This window comes from Bombina bombina, chromosome 1, assembly GCF_027579735.1.
Source record: "Bombina bombina isolate aBomBom1 chromosome 1, aBomBom1.pri, whole genome shotgun sequence".
In the NCBI taxonomy this organism is placed as follows: Eukaryota; Metazoa; Chordata; class Amphibia; order Anura; family Bombinatoridae; genus Bombina; species Bombina bombina.
The window spans coordinates 644,713,125-644,734,308 of record NC_069499.1 but is presented as its reverse complement, the minus strand read 5'-3'; the positions used below and the strand labels follow the sequence as shown (position 1 = coordinate 644,734,308).

At 37.8% G+C, this 21,184-nt stretch overlaps 1 protein-coding gene across 4 annotated transcripts in view; it reads left to right on the top strand.

The window, feature by feature from the left end:
* The window catches only part of LOC128645829 (L-threonyl-[L-threonyl-carrier protein] 4-chlorinase), a 195,629-nt gene that overhangs the window by 160,591 nt on the left and 13,854 nt on the right, over positions 1–21,184 (top strand). For all 4 annotated transcript variants that reach the window (XM_053699109.1, XM_053699110.1, XM_053699107.1 and 1 more), the window contains 2 exons: positions 7,132–7,271; positions 15,410–15,514. In XM_053699109.1, the coding sequence (XP_053555084.1) occupies positions 7,132–7,271; positions 15,410–15,514 (245 nt within the window). The remainder of the gene's footprint in view (positions 1–7,131; positions 7,272–15,409; positions 15,515–21,184) is intronic.

Below are 21,184 nucleotides of genomic sequence, written 5' to 3'. Positions count from 1 at the left end.
TGTCTTTAGCTGTTTTAGCTAGAATAATTTTGTGATTTCTAAAAATCCATATTTCTTTTGTTCTAAGATAATCAATTATTTGTTTTATAATTGGATTCAATTCTTAACTGTTACTCTGGGCTTCAAGATTGAGTTCTAAGACTAAAACTTTAAGCTTATACTAGTTTGGTTGTTCTTATTAAGGAATGAATTCCTGAATTCTTTCCCAAGTAACATGTTTTTAATTGGAAATTTTTCAGTTCGAAATCAGCTCCCTAAAATTGCGATGTACGTGCCGTATTCCAGCTTGGCTGGCAAGGGGCAGGTTAAGACTTTTTTGAAATTTATTTGGTTCTATTCGGTCCAAATTTCTTTGATTTTATTCCAGTAAGGCTAACACTTTCTTTAAGTGTGTTTCGGTCCTATATATTTTGGGTACTGTTGAAGCATGGCTGATCACCCGTGGGGTTCAAGCTCTGCTCAGACCTGGAATCTTCTGGGGTATTTCTTCCAGTTCCATTTTTAGGAACTGGGTTTTGGAGTTTTATTCAAACTATTCTGCCTTTTTTTGGTCAGTGATAGCATTATTTGTTTTCATTAGATGCAATAAATGCATATTTTCATTTTTCTGTTTTCATTCAGATTATTTTCTGAGGATGCGGAATCTCATATGATTCACTTTGTTCTTCCAGGACATAGTTAGAGGATCTTTTTTTCAAAAGCTCTTGATTCCTCTCACAAGGGTCACCTTTTTTAGGTTTCCAGATAGTTTGTGTCACTGTCTTTGTCTCTATCAGACAAGGGACAATTTTATTGGGCTCCGTCTGTCGGTACCTTTAGTCTCTATTATTTCCTTCAGTTGCTATATATGCATAGAAGTTTTAGGTCTTATGGCCACAGCATTGGATTCAATTCCCTTTGCTCATTTTCAATAGAAAGAACCTTTCCAGTCTTTTATGCTGAATTATGGTGCAGGGATTCTAGGATTTCGCATTTTAAATCTTCGAATCCTAATATTTATCTCTCTTGATTTGGTGGTTAAGATCACCATCATTTAGTTCTACAGGTCTCTTCGTTTCTTTCAACCTGGACCATGATCTCTACAGATGTGAGTCTTTTTGGTTGGGAGGCTGTCTGAGGATCTCTGTCAGCACAAGGGGTTTGGAAATCTCAGGAGGCGAGATTACCATTTGATATTTTAGAACTCTGTGCTTTCTCAGAGTTTTTCAGTTAGTTTCTTTTTGAAGAAGAGACGTTTATTGTTTTTCAGACAATATCACAACTATGGTGTATGTCAATCATCAGGGTAGGACTATCAGTCCTTAGGCTGTGACAGAAGTGTCTCGGATATTAGCTTGGGCTAAATCCAGCTCCTATCTAAATTCTGTGGTTTTTTTCCCAGGTATAGATATTTGGGAAGCGGATTATCTCTGTTAATCAAGCTTTACTTCCGGGAGAATGGTCTCTCTTACCCAGATATGTTTTTCAATTTTTCAGATGTGAGCATTTCTAGAAATAGATCTGTTGGCATCTCATCTGAATAAAGAATTTCCCAGGGGCCTATTCAGGTCCGGGGATCTTCAGGCGGAAGTAGTGTATGCATTGACATTTCTTTGGAATTATCTTTTTGCCTATTTCTTCACGCCTCTAGTTCTTCTTCCAAAGTGATTTCCAAAATTCTTATGAAGTATTTGTTTGTTATGCTGGTGGCTCCAGCATGGCTTCTCAGGTTTTGGTATGCGGATCTCATTCGGATGGCCAGTTGCCAACCTTGGACACTTCCGTTTAAACCAGACCTTCTTTCTCAAGGCCCATTTTTTCCATCAGGATCTCAAATCATTAAATTTGAAGGGATGGAGATTGAACGCTTGGTTTTTAGTCATAGAGGTTTCTCTGACTCATTGATTAATACTATGTTTCAGGCTCGTAAATCTGTCTCTAGAAAGATTTATTATTGAGTCTGGAAGACCTACTTTTCTTGGCATTCTTTTAAAATTCATAGAATTTTATTATTTTTTCAGGTTGGTTTGGATAAGGTTTTGTCTTCAGTTCTTTGTTAGGACAAATCTCTACTCTTTCTGTTCTTTTTTCACAGAAAGATTGCTAATCATCCTGATATTCATTGTTTTGTACAGGCTTTGGTCCGTATCAAGCCTGTCATTAATTCAATCTCTCCTCTTTGGAGTCTCAATTTGGTGCTGAGGGCTTTACAGGCTCCTCCGTTTGAAACTATGCTTTTTCTGAACATTAAATTACTTTCTTGGAAAAGTATTGTTCCTTTTGGTTATTTCTTCTGCTAGAAGAATTTTTGAGTTATCTGCTCTTTTTTGTGAATATCTTTTTCTGATTTTTCATCAGGATAAGGCGGTGTTACTTCCTGATATTCATCATTTTGTTCAGGTTTTGATTCGTATCAAACCTGTCATTAAGCCAATTTCTCCTCTTTGGAGTCTTAATTGGGTTCTGAAGGTTTTTCAGGCTCTTCTATTTGAGCATATGCTTGCTCTGGACATTAATTACTTTCATGGAAAGTATTGTTCTTTTTGGACATCTCTTCAGCTAGAACAGTTTTTGAATTATCTGTTCTTTCTTGTGAATCTCTTTTTTCTGATTTTTTTCATCAGGATAAGGTGGTTTTTGCTGTCCTCATTTCAATTCTTACCTAAAGTTGTAAATTCTAACAAACATTAGGGAGAAATTATTGTTTTCCTAAGACTTCTTTGGTGAGATTCTTACTTTCTTTGGATATGGTAAGAGTTGTTGTAATTCTATGTTGAAGCTATTCAGATTTCAGATAGACTTCTAGTCTATTTTTTATCTTTTCTGGTTTTAGGAAGGTCAAAAAGCTTCTGCCATTTATTTGGCATCTTGCTTAAACTTTTGATTCATCATGCTTATTTGGAGTCGGGTGGATTCCCGCCTCGGAGGATTACGGCTCATTCTACTAGGTAAGTTTCTACTTCCTGGGCTTTTTAAGAATGAAGCTTCTGTTGAACAGATTTGCAAAGCAATTACTTGGTCTTCTTTGCATACTTTTACTATGTTCTACCATTTTGATGTTTTCTCTTCTTTAGAAGCAGTTTTGGTAGAATGATACTTCAGGCAGCTGTCTCAGTTTTGATTCTTCTGCTTATAATTTCAGTTTTTTTCATTATAAAAATTGAAACTTTTTTGATTTGGGTAGTGGATTAATTTTTCAGCGGAATTGGCTGTCTTTATTTTATCCCTCCCTCTCTAGTGACTCTTGCGTGGAAGTTCCACATCTTGGGTATTTATTATCCCATATGTCACTAGCTCATGGACTCTTGCTAATTACATGAAAGAAAACATAATTTATGTAAGAACTTACCTGATAAATTCATTTCTTTCATATTAGCAAGAGTCCATGAGGCCCACCCTTTTTTGTGGTGGTTATGATTTTTTTGTATAAAGCACAATTATTCCAATTCCTTATTTTTGATGCTTTCGCTCCTTTCTTGTCACCCCACTTCTTGGCTATTCGTTAAACTGAATTGTGGGTGTGGTGAGGGGTGTATTTATAGGCATTTTAAGGTTTGGGAAACTTTGCCCCTCCTGGTAGGAATGTATATCCCATACGTCACTAGCTCATGGACTCTTGCTAATATGAAAGAAATTAATTTATCAGGTAAGTTCTTACATACATTATGTTTTTACTGATCTTCTTAACTAATGGACACCTGTTAACACCCCCCCCCCCCCTCCACCACCACTATGAACAGTGTGATTTATGTAGAGTAATTTCCATAATAAAGATGTCAATGTTAAATAAGTTAAATATGTATGATTTTTATGGTAAATTTCCAGTAATTATTCCAGCCATGCTGGAGGGCTGAATATTTTATAAGCAGCTGCCCATAAGCACTGCCCAGCAGACAATTTATACCTATGTTTCACTTTTGCGTGGTCACTAGCAAAATGTCTTGTCCCTGTATTTGGTATAAAATACCTAAATTCTAGACCTCCCTGTCAGACTTCTAAATTAACATGTCACTGACTGAACACTATGTGTAATATATCTTAATATCTTTGTTAATGATTTTCTCATCCATGTGTGTGTATGTGCATATTTCTGTATTATGTGTGAGTGTCTGTATGTATGTAGGTTTGTGCTTAAAGGGACATGAAAGCCAAAATTTTTATTTCATGATTTAGGTAGAACATACCATTTTAAACAACTTTCCAGTTTACTTCTATTATCAAATTTGCTTCATTCTGTTGGTGTCATGTGTTAAAGGAGCAGCAATGCACTACTGTTTTCTAACTGAAACCAGTATATATATGCAGCCACCAATCAGCAGCTAGAACCTAGATTATTTGTTGTTCCTGAGCTTACCTAGATAAACCTTTCAGCAAAGGATAACAAGAGAAGGAAGCAAATTAAATAATAGAAGTAAATTGGAAAGTTGTTTAAAATTGTATGCTCTGTCTAATATCATGAAAGTCTAATTATAACTTTACTGTCTCTTTAAATGTGTACAATTGTGTGCATTTCCAGTAGCATGTGTATTTGTCTCTGTGTGTGTGTGTGTGTGTGTGTGTGTGTGTGTTATAGTGTGTGTATAAGTACTTTTGAAGACATACAAGGCTTCATGATACTGCTTGCCCAACTAGCCGCTTCTACATGGTGTACAAGCAGAGGCCTAGATCTTTGTCATTGATTACTACTACCTAAAAGACCATAATTAAAGAAGTAAAGCTGCACTCTCCAGGTACAGAGGAAAGCAATAATGTATTAGCTCTAAAGAGCCACACTTGAAAATGGGTATTTTTATGGTGTTTGTACTTTTTATAAAAGGGCAGGTGCCTAAAACATTGCTCTTTGAAACTAATAAAGTATTGCCTTCTGCTGGATCTGGAGAGTGCAAGCTTTCTTCTTTATTTATGGAATTTTATAGGAATGCTCTGAAAGCTGGCACTCAATTATATCTCAGCTGTATTGACTACTTTATACCCACCTAGAATACAATGTTATGGTATATTTAATTTTGGTCCATGGCATCTTGCTGATTGATGGCTACATTTAGCCACCAATCAGCAAGCTCTACCCAGGTTCTGAACCAAAAATGGTCTGACTCCTAAGCTTACATTTCTGCTTTTCAAATAAAGATACCAAGAGAACAAAGACAAATTGATAATATGAGTAAATTAGAAAGTTGCTTAAAATTGCTGCTCTATCTGAATCATGAAAGAAAAAAATTGGGTTTCATATCCCTTTAAAAATCTTTTACTTCTGGGCAAAAGAAGGCAAAATAGCAAATCTATTATAGGTCCTATGTTTATATTCCAGTAGCTGTGCTCACTCACACTGTTTTCCTGTCTCATGTCACTTATTCAGTGACATCCTGACTGCCCCTTATCTCATGTGTGATATTCTTCAGATAGAGCTACACAAGAGCATTTCTTTCCTTCTTATGAATAATGAAACAACTTTATAATATATTTTCATTATTTATTTTGCCCCCTTTCTCATGTAATTTAGCACTGAAAGTTGAGCAATTTCTAATTTATCAGAACATGGAATGCACCTTGCAGACTTCTCGAGGCTAAACCTGCTAGATATATGTCCCTAATTGGTTTTAGTGGATAACAGCTGCAAAACTCTTTATACTAACTTTTTGACAGCAGCTAGCCTTGTTGTCTGGGGAATAAAGCCCAGATTGGTAAATAAGCCAAATGGTGGGTTGAGTTTGACTACTGGAGAATAGCTGCAGTAAAAAGGTTGTTAATTTGTTTTAAAACGTTAAAAGAACATTAAACACAACATTTTGCTTTCATGTTTCAGATAGAACATACAATATTAAACACCTTTACATTTTACTTCTGTTATCTAATTTGATTTTTTCTTTTGGTATCCTTTGAAAAGCACACCTATGGCTCTTGTCGTTGGCTCATTTAATGTGTTCAGTTAGCATCCAGTAGTGCATTGCTGCATATCCTTCAACAAAGGATACCAAGAGAATGAAGCCAGTGCCTCACCAGCCTCTGATCTCACTGCACGTCACTGGACATTTGTAAAATGTATACCATTAAAGTACTTGTTGTAGTTCTTAATGTCCCTTTGATGTTCACCTTCCCTGGAGTAGCGAATAGCAACAAGGAAAGTATATTCTTAATACTTTGAAATATTGTAACATTGTGTATATTAACTTTTTTCTTGACATAGGGTAAATAATAGGCACCAGATCAAATATTTAACACAACTTTGATACATTATTATTTTTTAATCAACCTGACAAATTGTTTTTTATGAATGAATTGTTTCCGTATGCAGATTAAGCTCTGATTGGTTGAACTGGTTTTAAATGGCCTTTGGGAATTTAACTACGTCATCTATGAGAAAGTGCCGTGTTTGGGTGCGAAACGCGTAAGATGGTTGTATCTCTGTCACCTCCGTGTGCATTTTTAACTTTTCATAATAAATTGTTTTCCTTTTATTCAGCAACAGTGTGCGGCAGCTTTCCTTGTTTTTGTACTGGTGGAAGGATCCTTATCCAAGTGAGATTCAAGTACTGCGATGAAGGGATACTACCTTAAAGGGACAGAAAGGAACCTACTTTCATAACTACAGAATCATTTTACTGGCTTTTAACATTACTTACAATTACCTCATTCTGATAAAGGTTTATTTAAGTAACTGGACATCCTATAGGTGTGGATTATAATCCCTTTAATAGTTTAAAGTGGAAGACCCATACTAGAGCACTATCATATTTTTTGTTTTGGATTTTAGATAGATAGATATTGTAAATTCTAAACTGTGTATAAAAACGTCAAAAATGTACACCTCCTTCTCTGTACTGTGTGTGCTAAGCCGAGTTGCACAATCAATACAGCTGTGATAAAGGCAGCAACATCCCTAATCTGTGTAGGTTTATCACTTTTGTCATTGGGTGTCAATATATGTGAGCTTCAAGATAGTAGTGTGAAAGTGCAGAGCTTCACCAACCAGCACCTGTAAATGGTTAAACTTGGCTTTAAATGGCTTTAAAGAGAGCTGCATGGTGGTGAGTAGTTGTGTTTAGCTGCAGTTTAAGTCAATTAAAATATCACAATGTTCATATTTGCAACAACCTTATGCATATATTATAAATGGACTGTGCTATAATATTTACTGAGACACATTCATTGCAGGGAGCAATAAAAAAAGTGTTCTTGAGCACGGACCTGGAGCTGTTACAACAGACATGATGAGAGCACAGCAACAGATACCGAGTCACCTGGTGCAGGTAGAAGAAGCTGTTGAGTGTCCGCTGAAAGCCGGAGAGATGTCTGTAAGTAAAGAAAAGCCGTCTCAATAAGATGCCAATGCCAAGAGGAACTGTAGGGAACAGATGATTCATTATTAATGAATGTTCATTTACAAAATAAATTCCTGTACCACATCCATGATCAATCATTTATTGTTCCCCTCTGCCAATCTGTAAATATCCAATGATCTACTCAGATTTGTGTATCAACTTCATTATTTCATACAATTAAAGTTAAACAAAATCAAAATTCCTAAAAACAAAATTGAAGATAGAGTTAAAACTGATTGCCCAATCTCTTTTCCTTTAAGCTCTCCAGCCGTTTCCTTCCACACCACAAGACCGGTATTTGCTGCAAACTGCCCAAGGAGTGAGCACCTGCTAATCTCAGTGCTTGTATTGGACAGTATACACCAATTTTCATTTAACTGCATTTAATATACACTACTATAAAGAATAATATGCACAGATACCAATATAAAAATCCAGTGTAAAAACTTTTAAAAACTTACTTAGAAGCTCCCAATTTAACACTGTTAATGAGATAAGCCTGGGACACCCACTGAAAAGGGCTGATAGCAGAACCTCCCCTATATATGAAAAGACCCATTATACAAACAGAAGCAGTCATAAGTTTGTATCAGTGTACATCTAAAACATAGAGGCTTGCTTTGGAGTCTGAAAATCAGCACAGTGTTATTTAAAAATAAGCAAGACTATACATTAGCACAGTGTTATTTAAAAATAAGCAAGACTATACATTTTTCCAAAAACACACTCAGATGGGCTATATAAATGAATAATCTACAAAACATTTATGCAAAGAAAAATATAGTGTATAATGTCCCTTTAAATATTAGTAAACTTTACAATGTTATGAGAAGATGTCCATGATTGAACTTACTGTAAGAGAATTGTCTAAGACACACCATGTGGTATGAGATCACACTGCGAGTAAAGCCCTTGTATGCATTTTGTATATATTATATCTGCTAGCTACAGTTTACATAGACCACCCTTATAGGTGTAGTCTACAAGCAATATTAGAAGCCAGCAAAGCATTTTAGAGATAGGAATCAAACAGCTGAGGCAAAATATAACTAAATCTACCATTTCTAGTTTTTTTTATGTGTTTTGCAGTCTACCCCATTATGGGCTAGATTACAAGTGGCACACTAAATATTTTACAAGAGTGAAAAGGACTTTTTTGCACGTCGGAAGTAGCGTGCGTATTACAGGTTGAAAGTAAACGCTTTTGCTTGGGCAAAATTGATTTTAACGCGCGTTCAGGGATAGCTCGACTTCAGTGCTCTGGTTAATTGTTACACGAGAGTGGCACAAAACACATCAAAATTACACATATAAACACATATATACATATGTAGACATATATAGAAATGCATTGGAGCTCTTTGCAGTCAAGTAGCTGAAAACATATAAAATCATATTTTTGCAATATTTAATAACATGTTTAACTGTATTTCCTGTAGATATTTCACATCCCAATGTTCTTCACATAGGGGAATATGTTCTATGTATTTATAAATAGATATATTTATAGGTAAAGATATATGTTTTACCAAAAAAAAATCACATATATATATATATAAATATCTAATTATGAACAATTGGAACATGCCTATGTGAAGAACATTGGAATGTGAAATATGCATATTTCATGTCGGGTTAGTGCACTTGAGAAAACATGACCGGGTTTGCATGTGAGAAAGGATGTTTTGTTTTCTTCTGTTATGTGTGATCAGTCCACGGGTCATCATTACTTCTGGGATATAACTCCTCCCCAACAGGAAATGCAAGAGGATTCACCCAGCAGAGCTGCATATAGCTCCTCCCCTCTACGTCAGTCCCAGTCATTCTCTTGCACCCAACGACTAGATAGGATGTGTGAGAGGACTATGGTGATTATACTTAGTTTTTATGACTTCAATCAAAAGTTTGTTATTTTAAAATAGCACCGGAGCGTGTTATTACTTCTCTGGCAGAGTTTGAGGAAGAATCTGACAGAGATTTTTTACTATGATTTTAACCGGAGTCGTTAAGATCATATTGCTGTTCTCGACCATCTGAGGGAGGTAAAGGCTTCAGATCAGGGGACAGCGGGCAGATGAATCTGCATTGAGGTATGTGGCAGTTTTTATTTTCTGAATGGAATTGATGAGAAAAGCCTGCCATACCGTTAAAATGACATGTATGTATACACTTCAGTATTCTGGGGATGGTATTTCACCGGAACTACTGTGTTAAGGTCACTAATCCTTTTAATAACTATTCTCATGTTAAACGTTTTTGCTGGAATGTAGAATCGTTTACATTGCTGAGGTACTGTGTGAATAAATGTTTGGGCATTATTTTCCACTTGGCAGTTTTTTGCTTTAATTGTGACAGTTTCGTTTCTCTTCACTGCTGTGTGGGAGAGGGAGGGGCCGTTTTTGGCGCTCTTTGCTACGCATCAAAAAATTCCAGTCAGCTACTTTTATATGTCCTGCATGATCCGGTTCATCTCTGACAGATCTCAGGGGTCTTCAAACTTCTTTGAAGGGAGGTAAATTCTCTCAGCAGAGCTGTGAGAATTCTTATAGTGACTGTGTATAAAAAACGTTGTTTTGTTTTTCTTATGTACAAATTTAATTAGTGTTGTTTTTTACTAATGGGAACAAACCTTTGCTAAAAGTTGTGTTGTTTTAAAATTTGATGCAATAACTGTTTTTCAGTTCATTATTTCAACTGTCATTTAATCGTTAGTACCTCTTTGAGGCACAGTACGTTTTTTGCTAAAAAAGATTATAACCAAGTTGTAAGTTTTTTGCTAGTGTGTTAAACATGTCTGACTCAGAGGAAGATATCTGTGTCATTTGTTCCAATGCCAAGGTGGAGCCCAATAGAAATTTATGTACTAACTGTATTGATGCTACTTTAAATAAAAGTCAATCTGTACAATGTGAACAAATTTCACCAAACAGCGAGGGGAGAGTTATGCCGACTAACTCGCCTCACGCGACAGTACCTGCATCTCCCGCCCGGGAGGTGCGTGATATTTTGGCGCCTAGTACATCTGGGCGGCCATTACAGATAACATTACAAGATATGGCTACTGTTATGACTGAAGTTTTGTCTAAATTACCTGAACTAAGAGGCAAGCGTGATCACTCTGGGGTGAGAACAGAGTGCGCTGACAATGCTAGGGCCATGTCTGATACTGCGTCACAGCTCGCAGAGCATGAGGACGGAGAGCTTCATTCTGTGGGTGACGGTTCTGATCCAAACAGATTGGACTCAGATATTTCAAATTTTAAATTTAAATTGGAGAACCTCCGTGTACTACTAGGGGAGGTCTTAGCAGCTCTCAACGATTGTAACACTGTTGCAATACCAGAGAAACTGTGTAGGTTGGATAAATACTTTGCGGTACCGGCGAGTACTGACGTTTTTCCTATACCTAAGAGACTAACTGAAATTGTTACTAAGGAGTGGGATAGACCCGGTGTGCCGTTCTCACCCCCTCCAATATTTAGAAAGATGTTTCCAATAGACGCCACCACTCGGGACTTATGGCAAACGGTCCCCAAGGTGGAGGGAGCAGTTTCTACTTTAGCTAAGCGTACCACTATCCCGGTGGAGGATAGCTGTGCTTTCTCAGATCCAATGGATAAAAAATTAGAGGGTTACCTTAAGAAAATGTTTGTTCAACAAGGTTTTATATTACAACCCCTTGCATGTATCGCGCCGATTACGGCTGCGGCAGCATTTTGGATTGAGTCGCTTGAAGAGAACCTTAGTTCCTCTACGCTAGACGACATTACGGACAGGCTTAGAGTCCTTAAACTAGCTAATTCTTTCATTTCGGAGGCCGTAGTACATTTAACCAAACTTACGGCTAAGAACTCAGGATTCGCCATACAGGCACGCAGGGCACTGTGGCTAAAATCCTGGTCAGCTGATGTTACTTCTAAGTCCAAATTACTTAATATACCTTTCAAGGGGCAGTCCTTATTCGGGCCCGGTTTGAAAGAAATTATCGCTGACATTACGGGAGGTAAGGGCCACGCCCTACCTCAAGACAAGGCCAAAGCTAAGGCTAGACAGTCTAATTTTCGTCCCTTTCGGAATTTCAAAACAGGAGCAGCATCAACCTCCACTGCACCAAAACAGGAAGGAGCTGTTGCTCGTTACAGGCAAGGCTGGAAGCCTAACCAGTCCTGGAACAAAAGCAAGCAGGCCAGGAAACCTGCTGCTGCCCCAAAGACAGCATGAACCGAGAGCCCCCGATCCGGGACCGGATCTAGTAGGGGGCAGACTCTCTCTCTTCGCCCAGGCCTGGGCAAGAGATGTTCAGGATCCCTGGGCACTAGAGATCATATCTCAGGGATACCTTCTAGACTTCAAATTATCTCCCCCAAGAGGGAGATTTCATCTGTCAAGGTTGTCAACAAACCAGATAAAGAAAGAAGCGTTTCTACGCTGCGTACAAGATCTGTTAACAATGGGAGTGATCCATCCGGTTCCGTGGTCGGAACAAGGACAAGGGTTCTACTCAAACCTGTTTGTGGTTCCCAAAAAAGAGGGAACTTTCAGGCCAATCTTAGATTTAAAGACTCTAAACAAATTCCTAAGAGTTCCATCGTTCAAAATGGAAACTATTCGGACAATTTTACCCATGATCCAAGAGGGTCAGTACATGACCACAGTGGATTTAAAGGATGCTTACCTTCACATACCGATCCACAAAGATCATCACCGGTATCTAAGGTTTGCCTTCTTAGACAGGCACTACCAGTTTGTAGCTCTTCCATTCGGATTGGCTACGGCTCCAAGAATCTTCACAAAGGTTCTGGGTGCCCTTCTAGCGGTACTAAGACCGCGAGGGATTTCGGTAGCTCCGTACCTAGACGACATTCTAATACAAGCTTTCAAACTGCCAAGTCTCATACAGAGTTAGTTCTGGCATTTCTAAGGTCGCATGGATGGAAAGTGAACGAAAAGAAGAGTTCTCTCTTTCCTCTCACAAGAGTTCCATTCTTGGGGACTCTTATAGATTCTGTAGAAATGAAGATTTACCTGACAGAAGACAGGTTAACAAAACTTCAAAATGCATGCCGCGTCCTTCATTCCATTCAACACCCGTCAGTAGCTCAATGCATGGAGGTGATCGGCTTAATGGTAGCGGCAATGGACATAGTACCTTTTGCTCGCCTACACCTCAGACCGCTGCAACTATGCATGCTAAGTCAGTGGAATGGGGATTACTCAGATTTGTCCCCTACTCTGAATCTGAATCAAGAGACCAGAAATTCTCTTCTATGGTGGCTTCATCGGCCACACCTGTCCAGGGGAATGCCATTCAGCAGGCCAGACTGGACAATTGTAACAACAGACGTCAGCCTACTAGGTTGGGGCGCTGTCTGGAATTCTCTGAAGGCTCAGGGACTATGGAATCAGGAGGAGAGTCTCCTTCCAATAAACATTCTGGAATTGAGAGCAGTTCTCAATGCCCTTCTGGCTTGGCCCCAGTTAATAACTCGGGGGTTCATCAGGTTTCAGTCGGACAACATCACGACTGTAGCTTACATCAACCATCAGGGAGGGACAAGAAGCTCCCTAGCAATGATGGAAGTATCAAAGATAATTCGCTGGGCAGAGTCTCACTCTTGCCACCTGTCAGCAATCCACATCCCGGGAGTGGAGAACTGGGAGGCGGATTTCTTGAGTCGCCAGACTCTTCATCCGGGGGAGTGGGAACTTCATCCGGAGGTCTTTGCCCAGATACTTCGACGTTGGGGCAAACCAGAGATAGATCTCATGGCGTCTCGCCAGAACGCCAAACTTCCTCGCTACGGGTCCAGATCCAGGGATCCGGGAGCAGTTCTGATAGATGCTTTGACAGCACCTTGGAACTTCAGGATGGCTTATGTGTTTCCACCCTTCCCGCTGCTTCCTCGATTGATTGCCAAGATCAAACAGGAGAGAGCATCAGTAATTCTAATAGCACCTGCTTGACCACGCAGGACTTGGTATGCAGATCTAGTGGACATGTCATCCTGTCCGCCTTGGTCTCTACCTCTGAGACAGGACCTTCTGATACAGGGTCCATTCAAACATCAAAATCTAACTTCTCTGAAGCTGACTGCTTGGAAATTGAACGCTTGATTTTATCAAAACGTGGTTTTTCTGAGTCGGTTATTGATACCCTGATTCAGGCTAGGAAGCCTGTTACCAGAAGGATTTACCATAAAATATGGCGGAAATACCTATACTGGTGCGAATCCAAAGGTTACTCCTGGAGTAAGGTTAGGATCGCTAGGATATTGTCTTTTCTACAAGAAGGTTTAGAAAAGGGTTTATCAGCTAGTTCATTAAAGGGACAGATTTCAGCTCTGTCCATCTTGTTACACAGACGTCTGTCAGAAAATCCAGACGTCCAGTCCTTTTGTCAGGCTTTAGCTAGGATCAAGCCTGTGTTTAAAGCTGTTGCTCCACCATGGAGTTTAAACTTAGTTCTTAACGTTTTACAGGGTGTTCCGTTTGAACCCCTTCATTCCATTGATATAAAAATGTTATCTTGGAAAGTTCTGTTTTTAATGGCTATTTCCTCGGCTCGAAGAGTCTCTGAGTTATCAGCCTTACATTGTGATTCCCCTTATCTGATTTTTCACTCAGACAAGGTAGTTCTGCGTACTAAACCTGGGTTCTTACCTAAGGTAGTCACTAACAGGAACATCAATCAAGAGATTGTTGTCCCATCCTTGTGTCCAAATCCTTCTTCAAAGAAGGAACGTCTTTTACACAATCTGGATGTAGTTCGTGCCCTCAAGTTCTACTTGCAGGCAACTAAAGATTTTCGCCAAACTTCTTCCTTGTTTGTCGTTTACTCTGGACAGAGGAGAGGTCAAAAAGCTTCTGCTACCTCTCTCTCTTTTTGGCTTCGTAGCATAATACGTTTAGCCTATGAGACTGCTGGACAGCAGCCTCCTGAAAGAATTACAGCTCACTCCACTAGAGCTGTGGCTTCCACTTGGGCCTTTAAGAATGAGGCCTCTGTTGAACAGATTTGCAAGGCTGCAACTTGGTCTTCGCTTCATACTTTTTCCAAATTTTACAAATTTGACACTTTTGCTTCTTCGGAGGCTATTTTTGGGAGAAAGGTTCTTCAGGCAGTGGTTCCTTCTGTATAATGAGCCTGCCTATCCCTCCCGTCATCCGTGTACTTTTGCTTTGGTATTGGTATCCCAGAAGTAATGATGACCCGTGGACTGATCACACATAACAGAAGAAAACATAATTTATGCTTACCTGATAAATTCCTTTCTTCTGTTGTGTGATCAGTCCACGGCCCGCCCTGTTTTAAGGCAGGTAAATATCTTTTAAATTATACTCCAGTCACCACTTCACCCTTGGTTACTCCTTTCTCGTTGTTTCTTGGTCGAATGACTGGGACTGACGTAGAGGGGAGGAGCTATATGCAGCTCTGCTGGGTGAATCCTCTTGCATTTCCTGTTGGGGAGGAGTTATATCCCAGAAGTAATGATGACCCGTGGACTGATCACACAACAGAAGAAAGGAATTTATCAGGTAAGCATAAATTATGTTTTTTTCCACTTTTCGTACTCCATTGAAGACTATGGGGGAATATGTTAACGCAGTCGTGATATTCGGATTTTGGCTTTTTGCATGTCAGGTTAGCACTTGTGCAAAAACTATTTTCTATCCACTAGTAATACACGCGCTACCTGATGCGCAAAAAGCGTCTGTCTACCGCTCCACTCGTAAGCTAGCCCTAAAAGACGTGAGTGATGGTGCTTGCTTATGATAAATCTTGTGTGATTTGTTTATGATAATCTTCATTTTCAAATCATCGTTGTGATTTTTTCATAACCTTTAAATAAGTACTTTGCCACTCTATTCAATTAATGCATAAATATGAAATTTCTTCTCTTCATTTACTTTATGCAACTCCATAGTTCATTACCTGGCATAATGTTGTAGACCTGTTGATAAAAGATTCTGCAGTGAATTTGCTCTCTTAATGCTCAATGCAGAATAAACAAAAAAATCTATTTTGAGACATCGATTCATAAATTCTGATAATGATACAGAAAACTCCTGGACAATATTTAATATTTAAACACCTTCTTTGCTTTTTGCAGGTGCATGATGGTCTGACCATCCATGCCAGTGAACCCAATATATCCAACAGAAGACGATGTGGATTAGTCTTCCGTTATATTCCCACCTGTGCATACCCTATTGAGGTGGGAAATCTTCATTCCTTGAATAATGTTTCCAAAGATTTGTGGTCTAGAACAGTGTTTTTCAACCAGTGGGCCGTGGCACACTAGTGTGCCGTGAGAGATCCTCAGGTGTGCCGCGGCAGACTGACAACAGTGCGGGGGTGTCCCTCTTTCAAATTTTTAAATATTGGGAGGTATGTGACAGGCTCATCAGGCATCATTTACAACCATGACATTGGCATTCATTCACAGACAATCATTATGATTGTTTGTGAATTTATGTCAATATGTCATGTATAGTTTGTAGGAGGCATGGCATGACAGCACAGTACAGTGTATATATATATATATATATATATATATATATATATATTATATATATATATATATAAATATATATATATATATATATATACTGTATATATATCCTGTATTAGGCTACAATGTGTGATTTTGTAAAATTTTGGGATGGTGGTGTGCCACAGGATTTTTTTATGTAAAAAAGTGTGTGTGCCACGGCAAAAAAAAGGTTGCAAATCACTGGTCTAGAACAAATATTGCTTTCTTCCTAAAACACAGACACACACACTATATATATATATATATATATATATATATATATATATATATACACAGTTGTGCTCATAAGTTTACATACCCTGGCAGAATTTATGATTTCTTGGCCATTTTTCAGAGAATATGAACGATAACACAAACTTTTCTTTCACTCATGGTTAGTGTTTGGCTGAAGCCATTTATTATCAATCAACTGTGTTTAATCTTTTTAAATCATAATGACAACAGAAACAACCCAAATGACCCTGATCAAAAGTTTACATACCCTGGTGATTTTGGCCTGATAACATGCACACAAGTTGACACAAAGGGGTTTGAATGGCTATTAAAGGTAACCATCCTCACCTGTGATCTGTTTGCTTGTAATTAGTGTGTGTGAATAAAAGGTCAATGAGTTTCTGGACTCCTGACAGACCCTTGCATCTTTCCTCCAGTGCTGCACTGACATTTCTGGATTCTGAGTCATGGGGAAAGAAAAAGAATGGTCAAAGGATCTGTGGGAAAAAGGTAGTTGAACTGTATAAAACAGGAAAGGGATATAAAAAGATATCCAAGGAATTGAGAATGCAAATCAGCAGTGTTCAAACCCCTTTGTGTCACGCCGTGCCGCTCTAGCCGTTGCTAGGGGCACGGCGTCTCCTTCCTGCTCGTTGCCAGGGGCAGTGTCGACTCAAGATGCGTGCGGCGCTGACGTCATCGCTGCACACTCCTGATGCTGTTGGGAGCTCACTGGCGCGAATCCTGCGCCTATTTAAATCCTGCACTAACGATCTGTCACTGCCCAAGTATAGTTGTTACTCTGTATGCTCCTGGGTGTGACAGATCGTTCTATATTTCTAAATACCATTGTTGCTGAACCTGCCTGTTTACTGACTACTCTACCTGCCTTAACCCTTAAACTGCTGGACTGATCTTTGTTGCTGAACCTGCCTGTTTGCTGACTACTCTGCCTGTTTAACCCCCGAATTGCTGGACTGATTTATTGTTGCCAAACCCTGCCTGCCTGACCATTCTAGTGGTGTGCCCTTGGACTGCTTTACTGTTGCCGAACCCTGCCTGACCATTCTAGTGGTGTGCCCTTGGACTGCTCTGCCGTTGCCGCTGGGGACTGTCCTGCCTGTGGTGAGTGCCGCTCTCCTCATCTTACTAACTTTCTCTGCTCTGGGATATTCCCTATCATTCCGGCTCGACGCTGGGATAACAAGACTACTGGCCGAGTTCGGTTTGATAGAGGAGTATCCCACAAGCATTACACTTGTGTGCATGTTATCAGGCCAAAATCACCAGGGTATGTAAACTTTTGATCAGGGTCATTTGGGTAGTTTCTGTTGTCATTATGATTTAAAAAGAGTAAACACAGTTGATTGATAATAAATGGCTTCAGCCAAACACTAACCATGAGTGAAAGAAAAGTTTTTGTGTTATCAATCATATTCTCTGAAAAATGGCCAAGAAATCATAAATTCTGCCTGGGTATGTAAACTTATGAGCACAACTGTATATATGTATATATATAGAGAGAGAAGGTAAAGTCCAGCACCAATTCCTCTTATATCTTATGGGTGCAAGCTGCCTCTGTTTCACCTTTAACAGATATGAATAGCAAAATGTAGAAATGGCTGCAGCACTCCAAGTTGTATTTTAAAATTTTATTACAAACAGTGACATACAGGCGACGTTTCGGGCTTTCGCCCTTTCTCAAGCCAAGTGATTAGTACATAATACAAAACGACCTTTTATAGGCTGTGCATGTGACCAACAACAGGTGTGTTACATTCAAATTAATACCATTCTCATTATTCTTAAAGACAAAGTGTCCCATTACAACATTTGAAATTTTCAACACACATTTTTTTCAAAAACTTAAATGCAATACATGTAGCATATATTCATTTTCAAATAAGATTTTTTTCTGTGAATAAGTTACTTAATTTGAATTATGTGTAGTTATCTGTTAGTGCATTCATTTTAAACTATAATCTATTACATCTATATAACCATTTAAAAATAAAAAAATTGAAAAAAACTAACAAATAAAATCTAATCATTACATGACATGTCAGTTTCAAGATGGATGTTCAATAGAGGAAACATTCTATACATACTATAGCTATTATAGATAGAGGAAAAATTGATTATATTCTGTTTTGCTAACAATAAAAAAGACTATCATACAATCTATCTTTATTTATTTTAATTTTGATTTTCAAATAGAATTTTTTCTATACAGTGAAAATCCTTTTCTTTGTATTCTTGATTCTTAAGTGAATCTTGCTCTATATCGTAGAAAAGGAAAAAAATTATTTTTTTCAAAAACTTAATAATCAAAATATCAAAGAAAAAGAAACAAATTATAGTCTTTATTTAATCCTTTTGGATACATACTATCTAATCTATTTATCCATATTTCTTCTCTCTGTTGTAATTTTCTTATCCTATCCTGACCTCTTCTTTGTATGGGAACTTGTTCTAATATCTGAAATCTTAATTGGTTTACACTATGATTTTTCTCTTTAAATGTGATGAGACTGGTAAGTCTGCTATACCCTTACGTATGGTGTATTTGTGCTGAGTAAGCCTATCCTTCATTTTTTGTGTGGTCTCTCCTATATATATAAGCCCACAAGGACATTTTAACAGATATATAACAAATTCCGATTGACAGGTATATATATCATTGATGTTATACCTTTTTCCTGTATGAGGGTGTATGACCTCATTACCTCTTATAACACTACTGCAGTGTGAGCAATTGTAACATGGAAATGTACCTTTTTTACTAGATATTAACATTTTAGATTTATTACTTCCTATATCAGTTTTGATCAACTGTTCCTGTAAATTTCTTGGTCTTTTGTATGATAATAGTGGTAAACATTGGAATTCTTTAATTTCTTTATAACTGCTCTTTAGAATATGCCAATGTTTTTTGACTATTCCTGTTATTTGTTTACTATTAACGTTATATGTACTGACAAAGGGAATTCTGTCTAATCTTTTATCTTTAAATTTTTTCTTAAGTAATTCATCACGTTAAACCAATTTTACGTTATTTAATTCATTTTCTAAAATGTCCTTAGGGTAACCCCTTTGTATAAACTTTTGACCCATTTCTTGTAACCTGTTCTCACAGGATTTCTCATCACTTACAATACGTTTTACTCTTGTGTATTGTGACTTAGGTAAAGATTTGATAGTATTTTCTGGATGACAACTGTCGTAAGACAGGAGAGTATTTTTATCTGTTTTTTTCACAAATATATCAGTTTTAAACTTATCATTTTCCACATAAATTGTTACATCAAGAAAATTGATTTGTTTAACATCATATTCCATTGTAAATTCAATGTTAGCAGAATTGAAATTAATTTGTGTCAAAAATAATTTAAGAGTGTCTATGTCTCCTAGCCACACCATAAAGACATCGTCTATATAGCGCCACCATATGCTGGCATGTTTTTTAAACAACTCAGAGTAAATATACTCCTGTTCAAATGAACCCATATATAAACCTGCGTATGGTGGCGCCATATTCGCACCCATCGCGGTGCCTCTTTTTTGTCTATAATAGGTATCACCAAATAAGAAGTAGTTATTATTTAATACCAATGTAAGTAATTCAATGATAAAATCAATTTGTGAGTCAGTATATATCTTTTCTTTTATAAGATTTTGCTTAACCGATTTTATACCCCCTTGGTGTGGAATACTGGTATAGAGATTTTTAACATCTAAGTCACTAATATTGGACTTTGAGGAGCTTGATACGTTAACACATTCAATTTGTTTAAAAATTCTGTCGAATCTTCTAAGATACAAGATTAGAAACTATCGGTTTGAATATCTTATCTAGGAAGGTAGCTACATTGGACAGGACTGAGTCCATACTAGCAACGATGGGGCGGCCTGGAGGATTTGTTGCACATTTATGGATTTTAGGCAATATGTATATAAGTGGAGTGATACATTCTTTCATTATGAAATACTCTTTTAACTTTTGATCTATGATGTTATGATCGAATGCCTTCTGAACAATAGTTATAAGCTCATTTTGTATGATTTTTAAAGGATTGCTATCAAGTTTTTCATGCACCTCTAAATCTCTCAATTGTTTATTGATCTCATTTATATATTTAAATGTATCCATTATAACAATTGCCCCGCCCTTATCGGCTTTTTTAACAACGATGTTAGGATTGTTCACAATATTTTTCAAGGATTTTCTGTCTTCTATCGACAGATTATGTTTAAATGAAATCCCTTTGTGTATCCTAACATCATGTTTAAAATTCTCAATATCTTTATTTACCAGCGTAATATAAGTCTCCACTGGATGATAATTAGTTGGAGGTAAAAAATTAGACTTCGCAATAAAGTTATAGTTAAACAATCAGTATTGTCAACATTAGTATATGCAATATTTTCAGGCACCCTAGTAAAATGAGCTTTAAGACGTAGCTGTCTAAAAAATCTATATAATTCAATGTCCAGATCCATAAAATTAGTAGTATTACTTGGACAAAAACCAAGACCTCTGTTTAATAAGTTCATCTCCCCTTCTGTGAACGGTATCTGTGATATATTTATCACTAAATCTTTTACCGTTTCACTTGACGTCCTCTCGGCGGCCGACTTGCGACTCCGCTGGTATTTTCTGCCACCCCTCCTCCTCCTCCGTCTTGTCTCGATACCTGTTGAGAAAAAGAAGAAAAAGAAGCCTGGGACTGTGGTGTTGTCCCGACTGAGCCGTTCCGTGAAATATCACTGGCATCCGATCGTGAGAAGCGCTCTCTTCCTCGTCTGCTTTGGCGTCTGACGTCACCTCTGTGTACTCTCGTCTCACGAGACTCCCATCTGTACACGTGACCATTCAGGTAATCATCCGCATCTCTGGAAAACTTCGCTCTTTTTTTCTCCTCATTAGCCTTGCGAAATTCTGCCAACTTTTTATCCAAATCAGCTTTTAAGTTGGTAAAGTCCGTAGAAGACAGTTTCTCTTGCAACAATGTCTCAAGTGTTGTTATCTTTTGTTGATTAGTAAGTATCTCTTTTTGTATCCGCTGTATCGTTAAGATCATCAAATCGAAGGAACATTTATTTAAGATTTTTTCAAAT